This window comes from Erithacus rubecula (assembly GCF_903797595.1).
Source record: "Erithacus rubecula genome assembly, chromosome: 2".
NCBI lineage: Eukaryota > Metazoa > Chordata > Aves > Passeriformes > Muscicapidae > Erithacus > Erithacus rubecula.
This window is the reverse complement of record NC_136685.1, coordinates 53,768,704-53,795,590: the sequence shown is the minus strand read 5'-3', so window position 1 is coordinate 53,795,590 and position 26,887 is coordinate 53,768,704. Positions and strand designations below refer to the sequence as shown.

General features: G+C 37.3%; 1 protein-coding gene across 10 annotated transcripts in view; it reads right to left on the bottom strand.

Moving 5' to 3' along the window:
- Positions 1-6,154: 6,154 nt before the first annotated feature.
- The window catches only part of EYA4 (EYA transcriptional coactivator and phosphatase 4), a 136,355-nt gene continuing 115,622 nt past the window's right edge, over positions 6,155-26,887 (bottom strand). For 9 of the 10 annotated variants that reach the window (XM_079297726.1, XM_079297733.1, XM_079297735.1 and 6 more), the window contains 7 exons: positions 20,114-20,203; positions 14,396-14,454; positions 14,119-14,279; positions 11,901-12,015; positions 10,123-10,244; positions 8,724-8,824; positions 6,155-7,100 (listed from right to left, as the gene is read on the bottom strand). In XM_079297726.1, coding sequence (XP_079153852.1) covers positions 7,020-7,100; positions 8,724-8,824; positions 10,123-10,244; positions 11,901-12,015; positions 14,119-14,279; positions 14,396-14,454; positions 20,114-20,203 — 729 coding nt within the window. In that variant the 3' untranslated portion in view covers positions 6,155-7,019. Of the gene's footprint in view, positions 7,101-8,723; positions 8,825-8,863; positions 8,965-10,122; positions 10,245-11,900; positions 12,016-14,118; positions 14,280-14,395; positions 14,455-20,113; positions 20,204-26,887 lie in introns of all 10 variants that reach the window. The other variant, XM_079297734.1, reaches the window with a different exon arrangement.

Genomic DNA, 26,887 nt, shown 5'->3' with positions numbered 1-26,887 from the left:
TCCATTATAAGTAAACTTCCTTTAAGGAACTTAAAGGAACAATTTAACCAGACAAGAAAACTCACTTGTAAGCATTTAGGTAAAGAGGAAAAATAAAAACACTGGCAAGTGCTTGGATACCTTTTGGGGTGAGCATTTCCTGACCTCTTGAGGCCCCAAATAAGCTGTTTCTTTTCTTCAGTGAATAGAAGCCTCCCAGCTAGGATACCTGCTCCACCAAGAACCACCTTAGTTTAAGGAAGATATAAAAGCAACTCGGAGAGAATCAGCAAAGCACTGGGAGCTGCACCCCTTGCTCCCTGGGGCTACTCCCAGCCGTGGTGCTGCTGGGTCATTGCCTCTCCCCAGAAAAAGGGTGGCAGGCAAGGGTGTGCTGGGCAAGGTGAGGGGCCAGGTGAGTGAGGTGACTGCCCCCCTTGAAAAGGGACCTGTGCAGAATTGGCTCTTTCCACTTCCAATTGGTCATGAGGGTAAGGTGGCTACACTGCATCTGTTTTGGCCACCAGGCAGTTCCATGTTGAACATGACTGTGTTCCTCATCAAGACTATTCAGAGCTTGTAATTAATTCATTTTAGCTCCCAGTGAGTAACTGGAGAGACTGGGCTTTGCCAATTATCCTACCTCCATCAGCTGCCATGTGTCACTGGTCTGTGGTGATTATTGAGAATAGGACTGCATTTCATAAATCAGTCTGTATATGCCATTTGACTGAAGCAGCCCTCTGCACTTGGCTCCATTTTCCTCCCTCTTCAATTTTTTTTCTCCCTATCTTGTTTTGCTTTTAAACATGAGTGATCATGAAGCACAGATCTCATTAGGGTTTCTGGTTTGCATGAGCTGCAGAGGTATACCACATGCTTCAGCCATGGCTTGTACCATAAAACCAAATCAAACTAAAAGCTTTCCATGTGAGAAAGGTAGCATTTGAGGCTAATGCATCCTTATAAAAATAACACTACAGGCTGCTCATGGGACATGCTGGTGAGATACAGGCAGAGGCCTCCCCTAGAATCAGAAATTCCCAGCACAGAGCAGTCCCTGAGAGAGCATCTGGGTGGAAGTCTGGCTGCCAGTCAAAGCTACCCCAACACCACCCTAAAAAAAAACCTGCTAAGAAGCCCTACTGCTAAATGCCAGGAGTTTGCTCCACTATCCAGGAGGCTCACAATACTAGACATAAACTCCTTATGCTGATTCTTTTTTTACTTTTGTTCACTTATTTTTTTCCCTGATTTTAGAAACATTGCTCTTCAAAATTAGATCCAATCAGAACTGCTTTGAGTCAGAAAGCTAGATAACAAGATGTTAATCCAGAGAAGTTGCAAGCGAAGAACAGGGGCTTGATATGTCAGCTGAGAGCCACAGTCACCAGAGTCCTGCAATGGCTCAGATTGTTTTTCTGGCTGATGTGGTAGGCCCTTGATTCACCCTTTCTCCAAATAGGACTAGAAATGTTCCATTCATTGACATTGGTGTGTGCACTCCCAAAACACATTTTGGTTTCAATGAGTCAACAATTTCTAATATTTTCCAAATAGTTCCAGTTGTTTTTGTTTTTTTCATGCAGAAATGTGTGCTTCCTGGTGAAGGGCACAGTAGATTGTATAGTACTGTGGGAAACATGAATCACTTTCCATTTGCCTCTCTGCTGCACTCCATTCTCCCAGGCACTACCAGCAAGGCAGAAAAATTTATTTTAACCAAGTTTCATTCTAGCCTGATCCCTTCATATAATTCCTATAAATCCTGGTGTTTTCTTCTTTTCTATCTTTATTTTGCAACCAGAAAAAAAAATTATTCTTTTTTAAATTTTTTTATTAGTTATTTCAAGTTAGATGCTCAGTCCTTTGGAAATCAGATTTTGAAATTTGTAGAGAAAATAACATGGAAAAACAAAGTTATGATGTTTTGACTTTCTCAGAATTCTTTCTACTGCCTGGGCTTTTGGAAAATCAAAAAAGTTCTCCCAAATTTATATACATTTCCACAATATTTCAGAATCCATTATTTGTTTGAAAAGAAAAAGAGAATTAATCAAACAAGTCAACCCTAAAGTGCATTTTTCTGGAGGAGTTTTATAGGTAATGATGAAGAAGCATTTTTGCACCCAAATGAGGAAGCATCCACCCATAAATGTTCACAGCATAATATTTTTGCTTTATTTTTGCTTTAGTTCGTCACTGTGAAGATCATGTGCAGGGCACAATGACAGCCATTTAGAGCACTGAGTTTCTCAGCAATGAGAAATTAAAGTAATGTTGTGCTATCACCCATTTTCTGACTACCTTTTATCTCTTCTGAATGTTGCTGAATGGCTCTTCTCTAGAGTCACATGCAGACCCATTTGGGAGACATGCTGTAAAACTGTTTACTATGGGTTTATCTGCTCAGGCTCATCTCAGGTGAGATTTCTTTGTATTCTGCCCACTTGATTTTGATAGATCTTCCTTTTTGTTCCTAAAACTGAAAGGGCAGCAGAGGTACATACAGAACAGCTGTGCTTGTAAGAGACATGCCTCAATCTAACCCCTTGAAAAAAGTCCACTACTTACAAGCCACTTCTTGTGGCTGAATACCTGTGGCTATCAAGCCACTTGCCATGTAGTTCCCAAAATCATAATGTCACATCTAAATGTGCTGACAATTCTGATCCCACTTTGGCCTCTGTTAGCAGACTGTGGAAGCATTGCCTCCTCCAAATGAAATTCAGTACCTTACTAAAAAAAATGAGTACTGCTCCCAAAAACTAAATTTAGAGTTGCATGAGGGTTATCTTCAACTGGAAAGGCTACTTGCTGCTCAGTAGCCCAGTCTGAACAACCTATGACCATAAAGGTATTAGCACATTAGTGAGTGAATTGGCATGGGGATTTGAATGCATACACACTCCCTGTCTACATCATCAAATTGCTTTTTTTCTGTATTTTGTCCCAAGGACACTGCAAAAGAGCTGCCAGTTTTCTCTCAGGCTGTGTCTGGGGCAAGGTGAGCCAGTGTCTGCCAGACCAGGTACATGGGCTCAGGGCTACTCCAGGCATGAGTGACAAGGGCAGATCAGAGTCCCAGCTCACACTTGGCTCCTGTGAGAGACACTGCATCTTTCAACCACAAACCAAACAACTTACAACATTGAATAGTGCAGAAAATGACACTTCCAAGTGTATTTATTGAGAAACAGGAAAGATGTACATAATTTTACAAGCTTTTAATTTCAATTTACATTTTTCTTAAATTAGGTAGGCCCGAATAAACTATAATCTGCTAATACATGACAGAGACCCTTGGCTTCAAATCTCCAAAATGCTGCTATTCCTGGGATTTTGGCTAATGTCACTTCAGCTCCTCTTCAGAGATACTAAATACCATATTCATTTACAGCATATGCCTGCTGTCAATCCTATAAAGCAGAGATGACGTTTGAACTGAAACCCTGGATCTTCACTGCTAAAACCTATTTTTCCTATTGTGGGTCAAGTCTGTATCTCCATAAACTCTGCAGTTCCAATGGGATGTAAGATTTCATCTGCCCCAAGATGAAGAATACTGGTATAGAGGGCTTTTATCTGGCCTCATCTCCCTTGTCAATGCTTACATTGGAACACACTCTGCATCTGCTTCAGATGCAAACACTGCTGCTCACACTGGACTCAAATGGGAACAGATCTACACAGGCATCTAAAAATAAGCATAATTTTTAGGTTTTTTCTGCCTTCTTTTACTGAACTGCACAGAGTTATGTCTAAGACACTATCCCATGATTCTAATAACACAATATTTGTATTCTGTAAGCTGATCACTCAAATGCCTAATGAATGTTCAGGTTCTGTACTGAGAACTGCTAGAGTATCAACAAAATGCATGTTATTCTATATTTCATTTGTCCATAATACTTGTAAATGGGACCTTGTGCTCAATCTTGTTGTTGAGGAGAGGCTGAAGGGAAGGTAGTTTCTGATTAACATGCTTCTGAATTAAAATGCACTCAATGTCAAAGTGACCAGCCTTCAGTTTGATCTTCTTAGGCCCATCTGGAACAGTCTGGACTGTCTCTGCCTTGGTTATTTTCTCCTCTGTATTGTTCATGCAGGAAAATATATCAGACTAATTTCTCTTTACAAGGCAGGCACGTACTACACAATTTTATTTAAAAATATATAGCAATTTTTGCTTAGCAAGTGAGTATTCATGCTCTGAAATTTTGTTTTAGAGTTTCAGTATTGCAAAGCCTTTTGAGCTACATCCTTGAATTTTCTCTGGATGCGTTTGTGTGGATTACTTGTTTTAACAATTAACTTCTGCTATGGTAGCACACAGAACCTTGTCATGCTCTGTAAAACTTCCCTCCTTTTGCCTCCATCTCCTCTATAGGAATCCATAGATTAACTGAGCCATATCTGCCACAGAAAGCTAAGCACAACTCCAATGAAGGCACTGCAAACCTTTAATAAGAACCAACAGCTGTTGCTCTTGGTTCTTACATCTGATTAGGAAAAGAACACTGAAAAGCTGAACAAATAACTTGAGAAATATTACTTCATGCATTTAAATAACACTACTACATGTCAAAAAAAAAAAAAAAAAAAAAAAAAAAAGAAAAAAGAAGAGTAAAAAACTAGTTGGCCATACATTTTTTTTGTTTTATCATGTCTTTTATATTGAGATTTTATGTAATGCTGGCACTTGAGAAGGGCTTCAAAATTCTTTCCCATTACAGTAGAAACACTTTTTTTCCCACCTGAAAAACAACAAAAAGCTGTACTACAGATTTTTATGACATGTATTTCCAGGTACTGAAAACATAAAGAAGGTATGAATATTTTTTTTTTTTTCGTTTTGGATGCACAAATCTATCACCCAAATATCTACCTAGTCTACAGTGATTTCATATGTGGCCAGTCTCATGTGATGGCTTTAAAACAAGACTAAAAATTATTGTTAGTTTGTTGTGTGGTGACTTGTATATCCAATTCTAACACAGCAAAGAAATCCTTTTTGATGAATTTATAGAGGAGTTTAACCTTGGATTTGTAATGCCTCCAGGTTTTCACCTACCAAGTAACTTCATCAAAACCTCAACAAAGTTTGAATGAACAAAGTTACTACCTGGTAACTATGGCATATGATGGCTTCAGAGCACAAAGAGGGAAGATTTTCACCTCAGTGCTGACCACTGTGCTCGTGCAGTCGTCCTGGAGTTTGCCTTTAACATCTTCTCTTGCTGCAGTGAGTGCACACAACACAGCCTCAGGTGTTTCCACATCTTTAACAGTGTTAAAAATTGGAAAACAAGTTTCCATCTTCTGCCATGAGAGAGGAAGTAGTTGCCATTGTTTCATAGTGCTCAAGCTGCACATGGAACATTGAGGGGCCTGTGTGCAATATGGATCTTGCTCATTTTCCATAGCTGAAAGGTAGAATGTTCACAACTTGTAAGATAATTATTGCTGTATGGACCGTAACTTTTAATAGAATTATGGAAGTTAAGGTGATATATTCCTCAATATTTCTCCATGAAAATCACCTCCTTATCCTTTCCTCAGATGCCTGACATGCTACTGAAATTTCTGATACAAAAATGTTTAGGGTTGTCCCTGTGCGATTTTGTTGAGCAATCAAAAATGGATGAGAAAAATCATGCTGACCCAAAACAAAATACAGAAAATGTGGAACAGAATGGAAAAGCTACAAAAATGATGTTTTCTTTACCAAAGTGGACTATTCTCCTGATGTCATCAAGACAGTAATTTCAGCAGATTGTCTTGATCCTGAACATTCTAAATGTAGCATCATTTCCACATCTGACTGATGAGAGCTTCTTTAGTAAGCTCTTTTCATTCTTTTCATTCCTGATGAATTTGTGTTTCATTCCCCATCTGGGATTAACTCCACATTTTCACCTTCTAGTAATGCCACCTGAACACTTTGTCTGCTGGGTGGAACTTTGTTCCAGATGCACTCTTTTTATGGCTTTCAGTGGACTCAGTAATTAATGAATATGGCTCTTAGTTCTCTTGCTGGAGAATCAAGAAATTATGCTGAAGGTGTTAAACACTATTTCTTCTTTTACCTTTCCAGGTACCGGTCCCCAGTATCAACCTCCCAATATATTCTCAACTTTTCTCAAAAAATCAGTGGAATTATTCAGAATCCAAATAAAAACACAAACTTTCCTTTATTATTTTTTGCTTACTGCAACAAATACTTAAATTCTTTGATGCAGCCCTGCTCTTTGATTTCTTTGCATTTCAAATTTGGTCATGTCAAAAATTATCACAAAGCTTTTTTTGTTTATCTACATAGTTTTTAACCAAAATTACATTATAACACACAAACACAGTCTTCTCTTTAAGGCACAACACATCATATGCACATTCTGTTTGCCAAACTTATAAAAGAGACAATATTATATAACCCTTTCCCTCCCCTGCCACCCCCTCCCACCCACCCAAAAAAAAAGAAAGAAAAATTGCATCCACTTCCAAAATCAGCTGCTAATAAAGTCACAGTAAATTATTTTCATCAATAATTTACACAAATTACAGGTCTAGACAGGATTGTCATTATACAGTCTGAGTGCATTCCAATTCAGATTTTTTGGGTTAGGTAGGCTAAAGTCTCGTTCAAACCTCAGTGCTGAGAATATATCCCATTTTGAGGAATGTTGTTGAACACCACCTTGTTGGCTGGAAAATGAGTTTTGGTGCTTTGCCAGTTCGAGTCCTTTGTTCACTCCTGTCAGGGCTCACTTGGTGTGTACCAGCAACCTCCACAGTTTCAATTCACTTACAAACGTTGCATATATAAGACCATAGAGCTTTCTTACGTAGCACTAATGTTTTAACTTCATTCAGCAATCTGAATTCTTCAATTTGGAATTTTCAATTCCAAGTATTTCTTCCCTTCTTAAGACAATTCATATGTGTAAAGCCAGAGGCATTGAATCACACATAAAAATTCAGTGTACTTGAAATATATATATATATATATTTATAAAAGGATCACCAGCTTTAGAACACAGTTACAAATACTCTAGTTCCAGTGCTTGATGGAGAGCCAAGAGGTCCGAGTGACTGGATATCCTCCAGAAAGGCATGTTGTGCTGTGTTTGTTAGAGGAGGGAAAAGGTCAGGAAAGATGAACACAATGACATGGGGTGGCATATGACACACAAGGATAGTTAGAGATTACCAGCACCTACTTTACACCACTGTGTTTCTGGACTGATTTTTCCTATTCAAGTGTTGGCAAAAATCAGACCAAAAGAGATCTGAGCTTAGTAGCTCGACTGAAGTTAAAATAATCAGATAATAGCCTTTCTTAATAGTTTCTTTGGAAACACCTGTTATTCAGTAAGAGCTACTTGCTTATTGTCAGCATGCAGACCCATACAAAGGAGCATTAATAGAAAATCCTTTGATACTCCACTTGTTTGACTGCAAAATACTGAATCATCATTTAAAAGACTATAAGACTTCCATGAAAAGATGCTTCTCACTCAACACTTCAAAACAGACCTGAATTACATTTTTTCTCCATCCAGGCGGAAGAAGAAATCTCTTTGGATAAGAAAATAACACATTTCTAGTTTAAGAAAAGATAATTTATGTTGCAGAAAGCATCAGTGTCTGTGAGAGATGCAGGTATATGCACTCTTCCCTTTCAATAATTCATCAAAACAGAAAAACCCACATTTCCATGTTGTGTTTAGAGCTATTTGAGATGTGCCATATTCATCCATCTCTCTGAATTCTACATCTATCCATGCAAAATGTTAAGGAAAAAGCATGCCCAACCAGAAAGCACACAATCCAACCACCACTGTTTAGCAAAAATTATAGAGGACCCATCACCAGTACTGTATCTATATTAAGGAACCATTTGGAATGAGCATTTTGGTTATTTACATTTTGTTTTCACTTCAATTACAATGCTAAGAGAGTGCTTTATTTTGCTGCTCCTAGTACAACAAGATTTACATAACTGATCCTGTACAGGCAATGTGAGGCAACTTTGCATTGTGAAGCAAAAAATTCAATTTCTGCATGCTTCCAGGGCTTATATTGGGAAGCATCGCACAAAATAATAATTTGATCTGTTTCTGAACATTAGAAACTTTTCTGCTGAAAACAGACTTTAATTATCATAATGGGGAGACTAGGAAAAAGTTATTTTTTGGAAACATAGATTTGGTGCGTAGACTCTACATTGTGCTCTTTTTCCTTTAGCAGGTATGTCTTTCTGGAAGAAAACTATTTTTTATCATATTTGCTGCATATGGAGCTTCATCTATCTTAGCAAAAAAAATACACACAGCCCTTTAGATGCTTTCCACATTCTCTGTAATACTTGAAACATTACCAATTTCAGCATTTTAAGAAAAAAAAAACACCATTCAGCCATCATATCATAACCCTTTATATCTCTTCTGTTTATATTTAATTTGCTTGAAGTTTGTCAGACATTTTTGCAGCATTATTTTCCCATCTGTTAAAAAATAATTTTGTGGGGTTTTTTTTTTTTTTTTCTTTCCAAAGTGAAGTGAAGCAAATGCTAGAATCCAAATGGTTCATTTAACTCTAAGTGTTGATCTCATCATGCTCTTGCTGGCTTGCATCTGTGGACTGAAATTATTTGTCATTTTTTGCAACACTGACAGAAATGCAAACAGGAAGGCTTGCATTAGTAGCTATGTATCACACCAACATTTCAGAAGACAGGTTACCTTTTTTGCTGCCTGTTCTTCTTCTACACCATCCCCAATTACAACATACACTACTTTTCTGCCAAACCTTTGCATTATTCGTTCAAAGCAACTTTCTTTTCCTGGAAGATAAATGAGATAAGAGTTCAGGGTGAAGTTACCTGATTAGCTGCATGTTCCTCATCTCGGCCATCTCCAATCACAACATAAGTTATGTTAGTGCCAAATCTGGACACTATACGCTCAAAACAGCTCTCTTTGCCTGAAAAACAAGGCACTATTTATTCAAGCTATCAAGTGAGTTATGCTGAAGCCTTACAGAGGATTTTTGCAGTGGTAAGACATTGCTATGACTATTTTTAAGAAGTACCTGGCCTAGGATTTAGAGCCAAATGTGGTAAGAAGCAATGGATTCCCTTAGTGACACTAAAATGCTTCAGGTAATACTAGATCTCTTAATCATTACAGGAAAGCCACTAAGATAAAGAAATTAGAAGCATTGCAAAAATGAATAGGTTAGTGAACGAATAATTGAATTTATATATTTCTTTATGATTGTAATAATATTCTTATAAGGCAAGTAGATATTTTAATTCTAATGTATCTGCAACGATGATGTAGTAATGAACAAACTCAATTAAATGATGACTGATATAATAGTTTTGCTTGACACTGCTAGAATTTGAGCCGCTTTTTCCCTTGTGAAAATAATTTAGGAAACATATTGCAATGTTTTTGCCAATGAAGTGACACATTCCATGCTATAAAGGTTGCTGTTGGTATAGAAAAGAAGCATTCCTGAACTGATGATTGGTAAAACCTCCAAAATTATCAGTCACTGTATTCTGTATCACATTTCACAGGAATGACAGCTTCTCTTGTTTTACAGTTTTGGATGCAATTCCCAGAAACTATACATTTGCAAACCATAAGGCACAAAAGGCACACAGTTGCAAATGGAAATGGGGAAGTGTCCTTTTGTTCTCAAGCAACACAGGTTCTGCTAGTAACACCTGTCATTCCCATCACTGACATACTGTGCCTCAGGAGAAGATTTGTGAAGCTGTGGCCTGGCTTGCCAGAGCTGAAGATCAGAGTAGAGGTTAATTCAACAGAATTTTTCAGATTTGAATTCACAAAAAAGCTTATCTTCATTCTTCATTCTGTGAGTTTTTTGTATTCTGCATCACATTGAGCAGTTTCTGAGGCTTTTAAGCAGCATCTCTATTGCTTTAGGTATAATTGAAAATAAGGTGAATTTGGAATTCTTTGACATAAACACATTTGAACATGTACAAAGCCTAAATATTATAAGTAAAACTGCTAAGTGTCAGGGAAATGTTTTGGAATACATCCATTACTGGAAAAAGGAATTGGTAATGCTGTGTAGTCAGAATGGATGAAGCAATAATTCTCTTACCTATTTTGGTTGCGCTGTATATATTTTCAATAGGAAAAGCTCCTCCTAAGCTGTATAGTAGAACTTTTGCAAGTGCTGGGATAAGCTGGGTTGTTGTTACCAACACGTTTACACAATTACTCCTAAAATGAGAGGAAGAGTTTAAGTTTAAATAGTTTTAAAACAGAGCCCAAATGTTGATGAGGTGAACCAGCTTGTGGAGAGCACATTAAGGATCCCTCAACATTTACTTTGATTCACACATTACACCTGCTCAGCACCATCACTTACAGAAAATGTACATAAAAACCCCAGTGAAATATTTTTAAAATATGTAGGCCTGATTTGTATATTCCACACTGGTTTGTAAAAACAGGTCTTTGAAGATGGGTCTAGTAAAATACAGATATTTAAGATCACCACCAAACTCCAAAACAAGGTATTTGAATGCTTTGAAAGCATAATTTTAATGCTGACAATTAATTGCCAGTACCTACCACCAAAATAAAAGAGTTAAGAGAATGCAAAACTGTCATTTGTTATTATTTTATCTTTTATCTGCTCTTTTATCTATACATTTTTTCACAATGGCATCAGTTTCTTCAAATCCAAAGAGCAGGAATATCTCTGAAGAGAGGGAGAGATGAATGGTGACGATGAAAATTTGAACAGAGAAGTTCTGCAGGCCAGAGAACTCAGAGCTGAGCTACTTTAGGCACTCACAGGCTGGAACATGAACATGAACATGGTGTGGACATGGAGTTGAAAATAAATACTGAGTTTTCCTTTTGGCATTTCCACAAATTCCAAGCAATACCCTAGGCTGCTATTTTCACGTTTATATATCCAATTTCCTGTTAGCAACATATCAGTAGTATTTAGTTGACTCACAAGTAGTTTCTGAAGGTTTATAGTTGTACAGTTCTTTGAAGACATGAAAAAAGACTCATATTTAACAATCCTGAGTGAAGGACAACAGTTTTCCAGACTCATCCAGCAATGTTCAACTGGCCTTCATTACCAAAAGTCTCTCTGAAGACTAACAATTCAGAAAGAAATGCAGAGCTAAACAACTCACACAAATTTGCTACATTTGTTTTCTCCTGAAGTGCTTCACACGTTGTTAAATAAACAATTAAGAGATAAACATATTGCAAAAGTTGTTATGTTGAAATTAAGGTTTTTGTGTCTTTCCAAGTTTGCTCTTTCCACTTGACACTGAGTCTTTTCCCAGTCGTGTTCAGAAAGGAAGATGACTTAATGTTCTTTTTTGTGGGTTAAACACAGGTTTTTTTAGGATTTCTGGTAAGATACATATTGCATGGCTTACTAAGTAGAAGCAGGGTTCACAGTTTTATTGTTTCAGAGGAACAATACATTTTATGTCCCATATTGGGAACTCAGACTCTTAACTCAGCTAAAAGAGATATTTGCTGTTCTGAAAACTCAAGATTTATACTCAGATATACTAGTTTGCTTGGAAGGAAAGAAGAAAAATGCCCTAATGTTCTGGTACCTATACAGTATTTAGGTAGCACTGTGAACAGCCACAAACATTGAAGGACAGAACAGATCTGTGGAGTTCAGAGAATGCTGTTCACAAGGTAATTAATTAAAAGCTGTCTCAGAATTCTACAATACACTTTCAATGTACACTCATTTTTCACTTTTCCTGTGTCCTATTCAAAAGTCACAGTAGACCTGTTCTCGTAAAGGCACTAATTTATTGTAATCTAAAATGTAAAACAATATCCATTACATGTCTAGAAACATTTTTTACAGCAGACTCAGATACATACCTTGTGCTGATAATTGATAGTGATTTAAGTGCATTTGTTAGCCAGGAATCTGTCAGAGCTTCAATCTCTGCTCTTAATTGCAACCATGCATCTCTTTTAGCGGGACCCAGGAGTCCTTTTATGTAAGAAAAGTGAGAGAAATAGAATTAAATTCTGTATCAGACAGAGTTTATGGCCAATGTTTCTATTTTAAATTCCACTACAACTTGAAAAAATATTAAAGAGAAAATGCATTGTCTTCAACGAACAGGAAATCTTAGGTTTTATTTATACTTCACTATATCGAGGAATGTCAGTATTTCACGTAATAATAATAATTAGCTTAATTTCTTTATATATCAGGCTGTATTTCAAACTATTCCTTTCAGAAACATATATTTTTTAAACCAGCTCCTCCCACATAAGTTATTCTGAAATTATCAGAGGCAGTGACAAGGAGATCCATGTCACTGGGATCATAGGTGAAGACAGTGACAAAAGAAGACAATTCAAAATAAACTGGCCTTTGCAGTACCTGCTTATGTTTAAAACTGCCCTGCTTATAACTCTATTTATTGCATGAACTTCAGGTTACACATATGTACATGTAATTGTTTGCTGATGGCTTGCTCTTCATGTACCACTGCAGTTGGCTCCTTTTATGGCATTCACAGCCTGAAATGGCTGCACATCTTATATTCTCATATCTCAGTTAGTCCTCAAAAGTTAGTCCTCAAAATCTCTTTTTGGATATAAATTGTCAGATGTTTAAAAATACCCAACCTATTGAATGTTGAGACATGAATTTGTTAAAACCCAAAGTATTCTAAATGTAGATGTGACCATGGAAGAGAAGGGAAAACTTCCTGACCTTAAGTATCCCTCTTCTCTTTCACACCTTATGTTCCCAACAAGTGATGATGACTGTCTTCAAAAATCAAAAGTGAAATAACCAAAAATATATGGGATTAATCTTGCCTTCTGATATTTTCTAGCAGCTCTTTTGAAATAAACAGATTCATATGAGCTAAGAAAATTATTAAAAATGCTAAAATGTGGAGAACAAATTAAGAAACTGCCCATTAAGGATGGCTATATTTCAGATGCAGGATATGTGTGAGACAATAAAAACCTTAATCCAATGCACCACATATCCACACCTTTTTTGCAATGCTTTGCTTCTCTCAGTGTGTTTCCCTGTGCTGTGCTCTTGGACTTGTTCCCTTATTAGTGTTAAAGATTTTATGATATGCAGCAGCTTTAGAATCTTAGATGCATCATGAGATATAAGAAAACCCAGTAAACTTTTGGTTAACACTGTTTCAAGAATTATTAATATATAAAAACTCTATTCACAGCACCAACAAAGGGTAAAGTTGGGCAAGTGAAAGCCAGCCCTCTATTAGCCCCTTTGGTCCTATTGCTTCATCCTGTGGTAAGGAAAGACTGAAGTACTAACAGTGAAAATAAATGACTGTAGCAATTACTTAAGACTTCTAAGTATTCCCTGTCCTCACAGTCTATTGTTGAGGGGGTGGGTTGACACAATCCCTTCCTCAGAAGAAGGTTGTGTCTCTGCAAGTCACACAGGATTCTCCAGAACAGATTCTTTTGGCTCTGTTGCTTTATTGCCTGCAATCTGCTGGTGCAGGCAAAAGAGAGTCTGCAAATTAAAACAGCAACAGCAAAGGTCTTGTCCCATATGAGATTTGGGCTTATTGGAGACAAAACTGTGTCAGCTACAGAGTCAACAAAAGGGGCTATTGGCATGGCAGTGATATAATTTTCTTGCATCCACTAGTGAAAACAGACTAGCAGGTGCCCAGCAGAAAGTTTAGGCAACAGTGCTGTTACCAGCCTGGTCATGAAGATGCAGGATGGAAATGGCCATCCACAAACAATTTGTCCTATGGAAACTACACAGTATCTTTCCTGAAACAACAGCAAATCTGAAGGAGAGTAAGTGGTTCAACAACTCAGTAAGGTAAGACTAGCTAGCTCTGAAGGAGGAAAAAGGGCCCTGTGGAAGCTAAATGGAAGCTTGCTTGGCTTTTTGTGCATTTCCCCTGCACAGCAGCATGTGGCTCTGCCTTTACAGTCAGTAGCTTCCAACAGCCCGTGGTTCAGCCATATCACTCTCTGCTCCCTCTGTGGCTTCCCAGGCTCCTTCCCTGGTGGCAGCTCACCATGCAGCTCAGACTGACCAGCATTCAAAGCTGTTTTTGACAATTGAACTCACCTCCTATGTTGTTCTTGTAAGTATTATACAACTCTTTTACTCTTCTGTAACGGAAAGCCAGCTTCCTCATCCAGTCAACCCCTCCTCTTACACCTGTTGGCAGACAAAGGTTTGCACTACTTGCAGCTGCATGGAAGCCATCAGTTGCAAAACTGTAGGTACTGCAAACACCCAAAATACAGTAAAAATAAATACAATGTATTCCTGTAAATGCTCAAATTATTTCATCTTTTAAAAAAGAAAAAAAAAGAAAAGAAGAAAAAATTGTGTATCTTACCTTAGGTCTTGTCCATTATCATCAGAAGAAACATCATCTATATGAACTTGATCACATTCCTGTTAGAAAGAAAAAAACCAAACCCAAATGACAAATTTATCTTATGAGAGAGTGCAATCACCATTCCTGGAAGCATCCAAAAGGCATGTGGATGAGGCATTTTGGTATACAATTTAGGGGTGAGCACGGTGGGCTGGGCTAATGCAGATATTAGAGGTATTTTCCAACCTGAATGACTCTGTGCTCACCACAGGCTTAGTACTGATAAAGAAATGAGCAGTGCAGGCCACTGGCTGCACCAGGAGATGGCAGCCTGTGCACACCCACAGTTTCCTACGGCCATCAACATCTTCACAGTAGTGTAACCTACAACTCCTACACAGTCTAAATCACAAACTAAAACAGACCTTTAGAAAAGAAATATGCAATTTTGGTGTGATTTTGGGGAGTAAAATGATTTTACTTGTAAAGCCACAAAAATTGCAAGTCTCATTTACAGTCTCACTAATATATCAATTCTGGAAAATCACATAAACCTTATTTTCTCACTCCCAAAAAGCAGTTTATGGTGAACCTCAACGGGCTTAAAACTTTTGTTAAGTAGTTTGGACACTTATCAGGTTCTTCTATTAATTTATGTGAGTGCCTTTGGCTGGGAAAATCACATATAATCAGCAGTCCTACAGAACTTGATTATTTCCTGCCTTTGGAAAGGATGGAAGAGTATCGAGGCAACGGAGGTACACTGGAAAAATGCATTCCCCTCCAAGATGGTTTTATAATTGGACAGCTATCAAATATCCTTATCTGCACAGTGGTTACAGCACAAAGATAAGAAACTGTGGTGAAAACAAAATTAAATATATAAAGCAAGCCACCATGTATCATATAATTGTTTTATGTAGTTGCTTGAACTAACATCTTAACCCAAAGACACACCTGAAATTCAGTGTCCATTTGAGTCAGCAGTTAATTCAGGTTCTCTGTGAAATGCAGGGGTGTGCCATTCTAGGTTTCCAATCTTTGTCTCATAACAGTGATAAACTGTATAAAGGATAAATCTGAACAGAGGAATGATTTCCAAATGTGAAAGCCACAAGTTCCTAGAGTGTGAATTTGGAGAATTATAATTTTATCTTTCTGCTTTGTTTACTTTGCTATGAACAGAAACTTAAGAGACTTTTACTCACATGAACTAAATTGTTAAAAAAGGGCAATTTTGTAAAAGACAAATAGATATAACTTAATTTTGAAATACATAATTTCATTGCATCATACAAGCAATTATAATTTAAAAAATTGAGTCAAAGCTAAAAGAATGAGTTGCCAAGCTCTGCTCATGTGGCTTAGTGCATTAAGACAGGATAATAGAGCTGTGTTCAAGGAACAGAAATGATGCATTCTTCCCTTCACTGGAGAAATAAAATTTTTTATCTCTGTCTGTGGAGATTATCTTGAGATGTAGAATGTTTTAGAGAAGCTACTTTTGGATGTAAATAGCAGATGAAGAGAGAAAGTAAAGGGGAAGTGGCAGTTGAAATAACAGATTAATTTCTTTATCCTTATTAATTATTTGCACTCCAGAAAATATTGCCACTATGCTTCGCCCAGTGTAGGACAGGAACTCAAAAATCAGACAAAAAGCCCTGCTGGGAAAAATTCTGACTCTATATTTTTGCAATATCTGGGCAATATATGGCTTCTTGATCATGCTCACAGATTTCCCTGGAACTGGTGAAAGTGATAAGTTAAAAAGTTTAAAAATCCTTCCTGTGGATTTGAAGGTGTACTAATTAAATGGAGGCCACACAAAAGCCTTGATGGATAAGGAGTGTCTGCTGCTGTTTGGGTTTTGCTAAGCCTGTCAGCTACATTGTTCCAGCCTTGAAAATTCTAGGTAACTGTTCTGCTGATAATTTGGTTATTAAATTAAATACGAGTGGGTGGCAAAGGCTCAGCTGTTTAATTTTTTTAGTCCAAATTTTTCATTGTGATTCTGTGACTGACTCCAGGGACAGGATGAAGGGGCCATGCAGTTTTCTGATTACTCACCTCCTCGTCCCTGCAAGAAGGTTGTTAATTTTACAGCAGATCAAACCAAACAGCACTTTTCACCTTCCTCCTTTTCCCCCTTACCCTTCTCCTCTGGATCTACAGGTCATCTCCTCTCTACATGCTGGCAACACACATTTTCTCACCAACAAACAAGTTCATGTGCCCATCACTCCTTGTTTTCTTTTAGTTTGTTCTCTTGTCTACTTATCTACTTCAACTAAAATGTTTACCTTTTACAAATTCACTTGCATAGTGTGAAAAAAATTGCATAAAAAAGGAAAAGCAGGCAGTTTGACCAGATATGAGATAGTTCTCTGCTTTTCTCAAAAGAAACAGGAAACTGGTGGCACAACAGTACATCTGAGTTTGCTTTTAAATTATGACAAACCGTTATGGGAAAGAAGGAAAGAAAGCAAGCTGTCTCTAAATTTAAATATGAAGGCAAAATACTTTTCAAATCAGCTACAGTACTGGTTAAGCTCAAATCACAGTGGATGTCAGTACAATGTCAAAATTAAGAATCATAAAAATACATCTCCTCTTAGAGAAAATACAGGAAAAGAATCTAGGTATAATATCTAGCTTTTGCTTGAAGCAATAATTATTTAAGTGTATCTGAGTGGAATTCTTTGCAGCAATTTTTAGAGCCTGAAAATTTGAGAGTGCAGAATCAATAAATCATCGACAAAACTTATCATCCTGGGATGAACAGTAATTTCATTATCCAGTAAAAACACTGCCTTGCCACACTGAACACAAAGCTGTTATTACTGAGGGTATATTCAGCACTATGCTTTCTTAGTCTATATGGAAAACCCCTTTTAATAAATACACTTCCATCTCTGTTATAACTAGATTAACCTGTCTTCCAAATTCTGCGACTTTCCAAAATCCTATTTTTAATTTCTTCTTTCTATTTCTAATGAGAAAAAAAGGACAAAATCTCCTTTAAAATATGGTACAATAATGATAGAAATAGAAATATAATTCAGTTTGTTTTAAATGAATACTCTTTTTTTTCTACATTGACCTGAGAGTGGAGTGGAATAATGGAGTTAGAAGATTCATGTCTGAATTACTTATTGAAATTTGCAGAAATTGTTTATTTTGGTGTGCGTAATAGGCCTCACCAATGTTTCTAAATGCTGTCTTAAAATTAATACTGAGATATGAAGAAAAGCTTAATTTTATCCCTTACCTGCTGAAAGGAAAAATACTTAGTTTGGCTATTGTTACAAATCTGAGTCCCATCTCTAAGTGCTGTGTAGGCACATGAACTTTCTGGAGCACTAGACTCCTATTTTCATGGCAAAACACCAACTGCCCTCCCAAGAGATAATTCTCTAGCTAACTAAAATTTATACCCTGAGAATGCAGTAGCTGGAGAACAGCCTAGCCTGAAATAAAAGTGCAGCTTGGCTGATTAGAACACAGGTTACTGGGTCAGCAGGGAATGTCTCAGCAGATCGGAATTTCTGCATCAGCAGTCGTTGCAGTGAGGTGGATTTGCATAGAGGAAGGAAAACTTTATTTTTGTTTGTGATAACTTCAATAACTTGGTTATTATTCCTACAACCTGCTATGTGGTGTTTGTAACCAAGAAAGACAAGGAGAAAAAGGAAGTTTAGAGGATGAATTGACTGGAATAAATATTACAGACACACAGGTTCAGTAGTGCATTAAACTCTCATGTCCAGGCCATGAGGTTTAGGCTGAAGATGAAAGCAAGACAGAAGGTCCAGAACCTGAGGGCTCACCAGTGGAAAAGTGACGTGATGAACTGATAAGCAATGTATTTGCCTAGAAAGTAAAGGATTATCTCATTTCCTCCAGTGACAACTGAAGGACTCCTGTCTCGATGGCCATGATCAGCAGCAGCTCAGCACTCCTTTCTGCTCCCCTGGGGGAGGACAGAGAGAGGAAGACAGAGAAAGAGAGATGGGGAGACGAGGGGAGATGATTCCCAAGTCAGACTCCGGGAATTTTCAGAATTCATTATACACTCATTCATCATGCAGATGCACTGTAATATTCAGTAATGGCCATGTGCTCTGCAAACAGGTTTATTAAAAGGCATATTAAAGGATGCCTCTACATACTTGGGCACTTCATCCTACCTGCTAAGAACATAGAAAACGACTGGTTTTCTTGCACATACTGGAATGTATACATACATGTCATTTCAGCACATAAACTTTGGAATTTTGGTAGTCTAGTAGGAGTGTTAGTTTTGAGACCAAGATGAATTCTGGGCCATAAAACACTAAATTTCTTGTAGAAATTGTGATTATTAAATACATATATAAGTTGTTTTCAATCAAATCAAACCGATTGACTTACAAACTCTCTAAGACAGCTCCCAAATAGTATTTTTTATTTATCTGAAACTGGGAACAGTTCGCGCTCTGGAACGAGCTGGCATAGGAGTTTTCAGACAGGGTATTAAAACCATCCTGTGAAGACTAGCCAAAATATAATGATCCACCTATCACAGCTGAACTTGTGGTCTACAGACAAAATAAATATTGAGAGAAAGAAATGAAGTTTCAATGGCCATAATAAAGAGGTATGGAAAGAGGACAAAGTTCCATTTTGCTGAACTCTTCCACCTGAACTCAGCACAACATTGAAGAACAGATTCTACAGAATGGCTTAAATTTTATTCATGCCACATAAAATCCAAATGTGCAGGGGCAAAGGTCAGCTAAAAAATAAATTTAAGAAATGCTTTGAAAAAATTATTTGGTACAGGGCACCAGAAGGAGATATTCACTGAATGCACTTGCATTGTCAAGAGATGCCTCCCTAGGACTGCAATAAAGCACACACTGGGAAAGGTATGTCCAGGGCTTTCCTTTTCTAGGTTTCTGCTGCTGCAAGGAGGAAGTGCAGTTCAGGAATGGGGTGAAGTAGATTCCAGTTTCTTGACTTAAAAAGAGCTAAGAATAAATGAAGCCTGCAAGAGATGACTGGTACCTTCTGCTTTCCTTACTGCCTACTTGATGAAGGAAAAAAAGACAAAATCAACATCCCAGTGGATGGAAAAATTTCACCTATCTTTGTCTTTTCACTCACCAGAGACCTTTCTCTGGTATTCTAAACAAAACCTCAAAGTCTTCCAAATCCATTCATGGCAAGTATCTGTCCACAGAGAGAAATCATGGATCTACTCTGAGCAAGAAAATAACAGTTTTAGACCAGCAGAAGGTCTGAAAAGCTCCTAGGTTAATTTGAAAACTGTTTTTCACCCCATGTCTTGACACACATGGTTGTAGGCTGTCACTGTCCATGTTAACAGATCTGGACTCTAAGAGTGAAATAGAAAGCCTGTGAAGCCCAGCAGACAAACCTGCTTCCCAACCCATGTCCCTGTGGGAGTCCATCCAGGTGCTGCCCACAGAGGTGACAGGTGAGCTGCCACAGAGGGCACTTCCTAGGAAGAGGTCTCTCTTTTCTGACCAATTGCCAAATTATATTCCCTGGGTATACTGTGACAATATCCTGGCTGCCTGGAAGTCAGTGCCACCTGGCTAACCTCTATCTGATTAGAGTATGACAAACCCAAAGACTACACAGGCAGAAATGTCACACACAATAAACACCAATGTACAACAGAGCCACTACTTAAAATCAGGAATACCAGTGCTAGCATTTGACTCTTACCTCTAAATCATTAAAAAATAAATGTGTGTCAGCAAGATTAAAAATCATTTCTTCCATTCGCAGTCCAAGGGTCACTGCCATGGGTGGATCCTTAAAAAACAAAAAACACGGTTAGCTAATTACATACTTCTTAGTTACATTAGAATTACTTTAAAAATTGATGTATATAAAGTGTTTTGAAAAATTAACACCATAAGAAATGTCCCTGAAATCCTTTCAATATTAAACTATTTTAATATAATTCTATAAGAAGACACTGCTGAACCTCTGTTTGTGAGAAAATTCAGAGAGCTGTGGACATTTAAAAAAACCCAAATTTTTTAAAGTTGAGCAATTTTCTACCTGGCTGAACTGACAGGAAAAAACCTGGTGGCCATGAACACATACACAAATATAAACATAAACAAGTATAAAGAAGACTGGAAATAAGGATGGCACTTTTCAACAAAGATGTATGTAGGAACATATGTTCCTGTGGAAAACATATATAAGTTTGTTGTTTGCTACAGATCATCTCTTCATTGCTGATGAAACACAGGAATCCTGTCTCTGGATAAGATTCATTCAAAATGTTGCATCTATTTGTAGGTTGCCTTTCACACTATCAAATTGCTCTGCCTCAGCAAGACACCACAAATGTACTGATCTGCAATAACACTGAGAGCATTAAGCATACAGCTAAGGTAATTAATTCAATTTTTTAAAGTTTTCTAGGGGAGAGGCAAAGCAGATTTATGTTACCTTGTATTTAGTTTAGACTAATGGTGATGCTTTGCTGACACCTAGTAATTAGTTTGATTATTGCCTTATAATAATCTATATAATTGCCTTAATAATCTGCCTGAGCTTGTGGGGTTCCACTAACTATTTCATGCTTAACACAGTGCAGTGGACTTTTAAAACACATGCGGTTCTCTTCTCATCAAAACGTGAAAAAAATATATACTTCATCATTTAAACTCTGATTGACACGAGCAAGTTTTCAGAAATCCCATCTTAAATACCTTGAGATTTAAAATCCAAATGTTTACCAGCATGTGGAACAAAATCTCACAAACCCTCAAATGATCATTTGTTAGCATTAGGATGAAAGGCTTCCCAACCAGGATCAGGCACTCACTACTCCAGGGCTTTGCAATGACAGAATGAAAGATGGCTTCTGCATTCAAGTACTTAATAACTGATGGTAAAATCTGAAACACTGACATACTTTGACTCTTACTCACTGAAAAGTCATACTCGAAGGGGAGAATGGTATTCAAGAAGTTAGACTCAATTCTCTGGCAGTGAAGGGAAATATTTTATGTTGACCCCTGAACTGGTCTAGACTACCTTTCAGAAGCAAAAAACAAATGCAGTGCCCAGGAACAGAATTGTTATCCATTCTGTGTTCTGTAGTGACATTCACTGGATTTGAAAGTCACATGGCTGAAGGCAGTGCCAAGTGCAAAGGTCAGATTTCCAAGAGGATGATTAAGGAACACCATTAACAGATTAGCAAAACTCATGTTAGGCACTGAGAACACAAATCACCAAAATACCCTGGACTCATGAGATTCCTCATCAAGCCATAACACTTTTATCAAAATGTCATCACATATACAAACATATGTTCATCTCTTCTATTTGCATTTCTTTTCTGAGCAATGTAAACTCTAGATCCTTTCTCCCTAGCTGCAATATAGCAGAGTACTTGCAATATGCTTCTTTACCTCAATCCTATGAACACTAAGGCATGTGCATGAGTTTATGCACAGGTGATAACTCATTTTTATGTATGTAAGTTATTCACTGGAGTGCTTCCAAAACTAGAATCTCAGACTTTTAATTATCAGCCTCTTTTTTACCCCTTCCTGGGTGGAAGCAGACTTGAATGTAGAAATTTCCTGTGACATTTTCTGTTATAACTCGATTTGTTTTTGCAGAAACTACGAACTAGGTATGACTATTTCCTGCCTTGCCTAGTACAGTTGAAAGATGTAAATGTGACAAAGCTCTTATGGTTTTAGTGTTAATAGTAGTTTTGCAACCAATTCTACCTGACTATTACTATTAAAGTTATATTTCCTCCATTCCTGCTTTGACAAAGTCATGAGCAGGCTATTGCTAGGTATGGTATGTAAAATAAAATAAAACAAAGGGAATTAATTTCAGTTTGGAATAAAATCACTATGGGATCTCCCTGTAACAACTTCTGCTAGGGAGAATTGCTGGAATTAAATTCTCAATATACAAACAATTCTTCCCTTAAAAAATTGGCCAAAACTTTGCACTGCAACTTTTTAACAAGAATGAAATATCACATTCCATCCATCTCTTGCTACATTAAGTTCTTTTCTTCACATACAAAAATAGACAAGAAAGCAGATTTGTAAGGGCCTTGTGGTTTTATAGAGTGTGCACAATATGAAGGAACACGACAATCATCATTTTACTGTCTTTCAGCCTGAAGCAGAAGTTACAGACTGAATCAAGTGGCACAAAGGACTGTTGTAAAGAAAGCAAGAAACTTGCAGTTGATACAGATCTTAGCACAGCCAATTGAAAAACTTAGTGAGGCAGACTGAACTTTGGGCAAAATTGTATTTTGTGCTACTCTGCACAAGCACACACAATAGAGATAAAAAATGATTTAAAAAAATCTGCAAGTTTTCCCCAGATAATCCACAGAACAAAGGACAACTCTTTGGCCTGCAGAGATATGATGTTAGCCAGATATCATTAGTGTGCAGAAGAATCAAGAAACCAGCTACAACACTTCTGTACACCTAAATACAAATTACTTTAGTTATGTTAGGATGAAGGCACTAAACTGGAGCCAGACAGTCTGTCTGTGGACTTCTGCACCAGACTGGTCCATCCATTGGAATGCCTTCTGGGAGACTAGATAAAAATATCCTGGGAGGACCAATACTTAAATGTTTTGATCAAGAGGAAAGTAACTGGAATAAAGCCCCAAAAGCTCAGTGTCCATTAGTGGAAGAAATCTATTTAATACTGTCTTGGAATGTCAGGTTTTAGTATATGTTCAAAATTATTTCATTTCTTGAGAAAAAATTGCAAACATCAAAGGGACTTTAATGAAAGCTTGGAAAACAAAGAGATAAATAGACTGTCAGGTAGATATTGTGACAGAAATTTGCATGCATGAAGCCTTAAGCAAGAAAACAAGCAAAATTTTAAGAAGTGATTGATTTTCAATGGGTGGCTGTCCTCAGACTTAGAACTCACCTTGAGAGAAAGTGGAAATGCTCAAGTTAAGTACCAATATTTTAGCTTAAAGAGACTTCTCTATATTATGTAGGTATCTCAGTTTAAATTCAGCCCTCAGTCTCTCACTGGGGACACTTGTCCCAGAAGATATTTATATGGGTGGCAATGGAGGAAGAGAAGACATCTCTTCTTAATAACTGTATCTGGTGGCTGATGAAGGATAACTCACGTACTCCATAGGGAGTTTCTGTTCCACGCTCTCTAGAAGGCAGTAGGAAAATCAACTCAGAGGTCTCAGACAAGGAGGGAGTGAATGGAGAGGACAACTGGAGGTGATGAGAGATACACTATTAATACAGGTGGACAAGAGAATATTTATGAGTGAATTTGGGAATGTCATCACGGATGTTAATGGTGACAGAATTTTTCTGTTTAATGACTGGACAAGCAGACAGTGAGCAGTAAAAAGCTTCTGAGCCCTCTCCAGAGAAGTGCACAAGGTTAATGAGGCTTCCCAGACAACTTCTTCTTTCTTTCCAATGTTATAAGAAATGACAAAATATGATTATCAAGTGTGGATTTGTTTTTATTTTGGCACTTGTAAATCACATTCTCTACACTTACAAAGGAATTTTATTCTTTTTTTTAAAGAGCTGCACTTTGAGTCACAGCATTTATCTGGGAATCCTTGCCCTCTGAATTGACCTGGGAGAAATTAATGAAATACAAATGCTTGGAGCTAAACAAAACTCCAGCTTAATGATCCTCCAACCAGCAAGAATACCTGGAATGCAATGGAACAAAGAATACACACTGTTCACAGGGACTAAGAATGTACCTCATAAACTTTTAAGAGATGATGACATCTCCTAACACATGTCCTGTCACATCAACAAATGCTCAGCATTGTACAAAACCGTATCTGTCAACTGGTGCTCAGCTGCAAAAACCATCATCATCCACATAACTCATAAAATAACAACCCCAATACCAATGCTCACAATTTGCTACTGCAGTAAATAATTAAAAATAGAACTATACTGGTTTCATGAAGTACAATGCAGATGAGCAAATGAGCTGAAAAGTGAGAGGTGATCTTACTGCTGGAAGGGAGCACAGCTTCCCTGAATCTTAACACAGATGTAGTGTAATTTTTATTCTCTTTCTATGTTAGCCCAGTAGAATAACCAATACACCAAAAGACAGAGAGAAACAGCCACAGGTAGAAAACAGTAAGGTGTGGAATATTCTTCTGGGAAAACTTTATATTGTAAAAGTAGAAGTGATACACTAGCCAAATTCTGGCCAAATCTCTCATAGTTCAATTGGGTTTAAAGCTAGCACTCAGATAAGCAGCAGCAATTTGCCCCATTTTTAAATGAGATGCTTACAGCTTCATCCTTCAGCAAATCACTATTTTTGTTATTAGAAAATTTTGATATCAAATAATTACCCTAGAAAATTCTGACATTGAATAATTATCATACCATGCAAAGTGCTGAACAAGTATATACCAAGTCCATTCTCAGTTTCATAAATCCTTAGGCATAAGTCAAAAACCTGCTGCTCTCTGGGCGAATACACAACCTGAAACTTGTCTACTGGATCCAGCCCTTCCAAATAATCTCTGCCAATGAAAGCCCTCCTAGCCTAAGGAGAAGATGGTTTGACTTTCCTTTTTCTCTTCTACTCCAACCACTTGTTAAACTTCAGAAATCTTTTGAAAGTGTTTATTTCTGGATACAACTGCAGCTCTCAAGTGTTCCTGCACTCACATGTGGATCCCTGTGCCAAGCCATAATATGCTGCACCTCCTCTCACTGCATCCCTGTGCAGCCTGAACTGCAGCAGAACAGAGAGATTAGAAGACTAATTTCTGATTTTTTTTTTCACCTGGTACTCAAAAAAACCAGAAAAAGCTAGTGAAAGCAAGGAATGAAAGTTTTCAATATATCCTTGTTTTCCTTTTCAATCTCATTCCCTGTCTGTATATTCCCACTAGCTCTAAACTCAGCATCTCACTCCTTCTAAGTATGAAGTGAGAACACTTGGTACAAGAAGTTGCCTTCCCTTAAAGCAGTGTTTGCTTTAAAGACATACTGTTCTCATGTAGAAAACTAAACATGGGAGAAAGGGAAACTTTTACTCATCCTTCAAGGATTTTTTATTTGGTGGTTTTTTCTTTTTTTTTTATGTGAGTACCTTGATTATGCTATACAAAATGGAGTCATGACACGTATGAGGAAGAATATGGTGTTCAGAACTGAGCATCTGTGTGACATTAGACGCCTTTACTTTTTAAAATCAGACAGCAAATCATCACAGTTAAATAATTTACTATCTCTGCTATTTTACACTACTCTGTTTCTTTTTTCATTGTTAGGCAACAATTTTATACCACCTTTCCAAAACAAACAGCTCTCTCAATAATTTTGAAAGACCTATGTGCTAACAAGACTTCTGCTGACAACCTCACAATTCTTGGAGCATTTACTCTCGTAGTAACCCAATTCTCAAAAAATTCCAATCTTCAGTCTGGATTAAGACCATGTATACAGATGGAAATCACATGCAGGAAAGATAAGGAGCACATGTACTAAACATGTCATGTACAGAGACTGAGTAAAGTCTATCTGTGGCATCTTTCACTTCTCCCATTTCTAACCCCTTAGACACTTAGGCTGACACACACCCCACCTTAAATTCAGGCAACACTACAATGACATGCAAAAGCTAAAACCTACCCATTATAAGATCTTCTGTATTCTCTTTCCTACTGCTCTGGCTTCCTTGCAGTCAACAATATTTATATTTGACTTTCACTGATAATAACTCATCAAACAAGTTCTATGTAAATACAACAATGGCAGTCACTGCAGAAAGGAAAAAGTCCACTACTTTTATATTACAAGGTCAGGAAATTAATACCTTTCCCTACTTGTGTGGATGTCACCTATCAATAACAAAAAAAAAACCAAAACAAGAAACAAAATCAAAACAAAACCAAACAAAGCTAAACAAAAAAAAAAAAAAAAAAGAACTTCACACCTTTTCCTTCACTGTCATCCATGACATTTGTTTACTGATGTTGATCTCAGCAGTATAACTGCATTAATTTCACTAACCCTTGAGACACTTTTGGTTTATATAAGACTTTATCTGCTGTCAGTACTACTGTCTGTTAGTATGCCATTATTAATATACAAATAGGAATTACATTTCTGTTGCTATTTCCAAGACAGTTTTCAAAGTTATCCACAGATGTTTTGTGAGCTACAAAAATGTGCTCTGATTTTTAAAACTATGTGTTACAGTTGATTTAGGAAACATCCAAAGGGCACAATCAAAAGTGAATGAAAGGAATAACTTTATCACTGGGACTACTCAGCAAGTCCTGTTGTAGTCTATAGGCTGCTCTCAAAATGACACAAAAGTTCATGTTCAGCTAGGTTTCTCTCTTGTTTTGATAACTATTAGCTGGAAATGGTTCTGACAAAGTCAATGTTGTTACAATGTCTGAAACAGAAGAAGAGGATTTTTTGACAGAGTATTGAAAAGTCC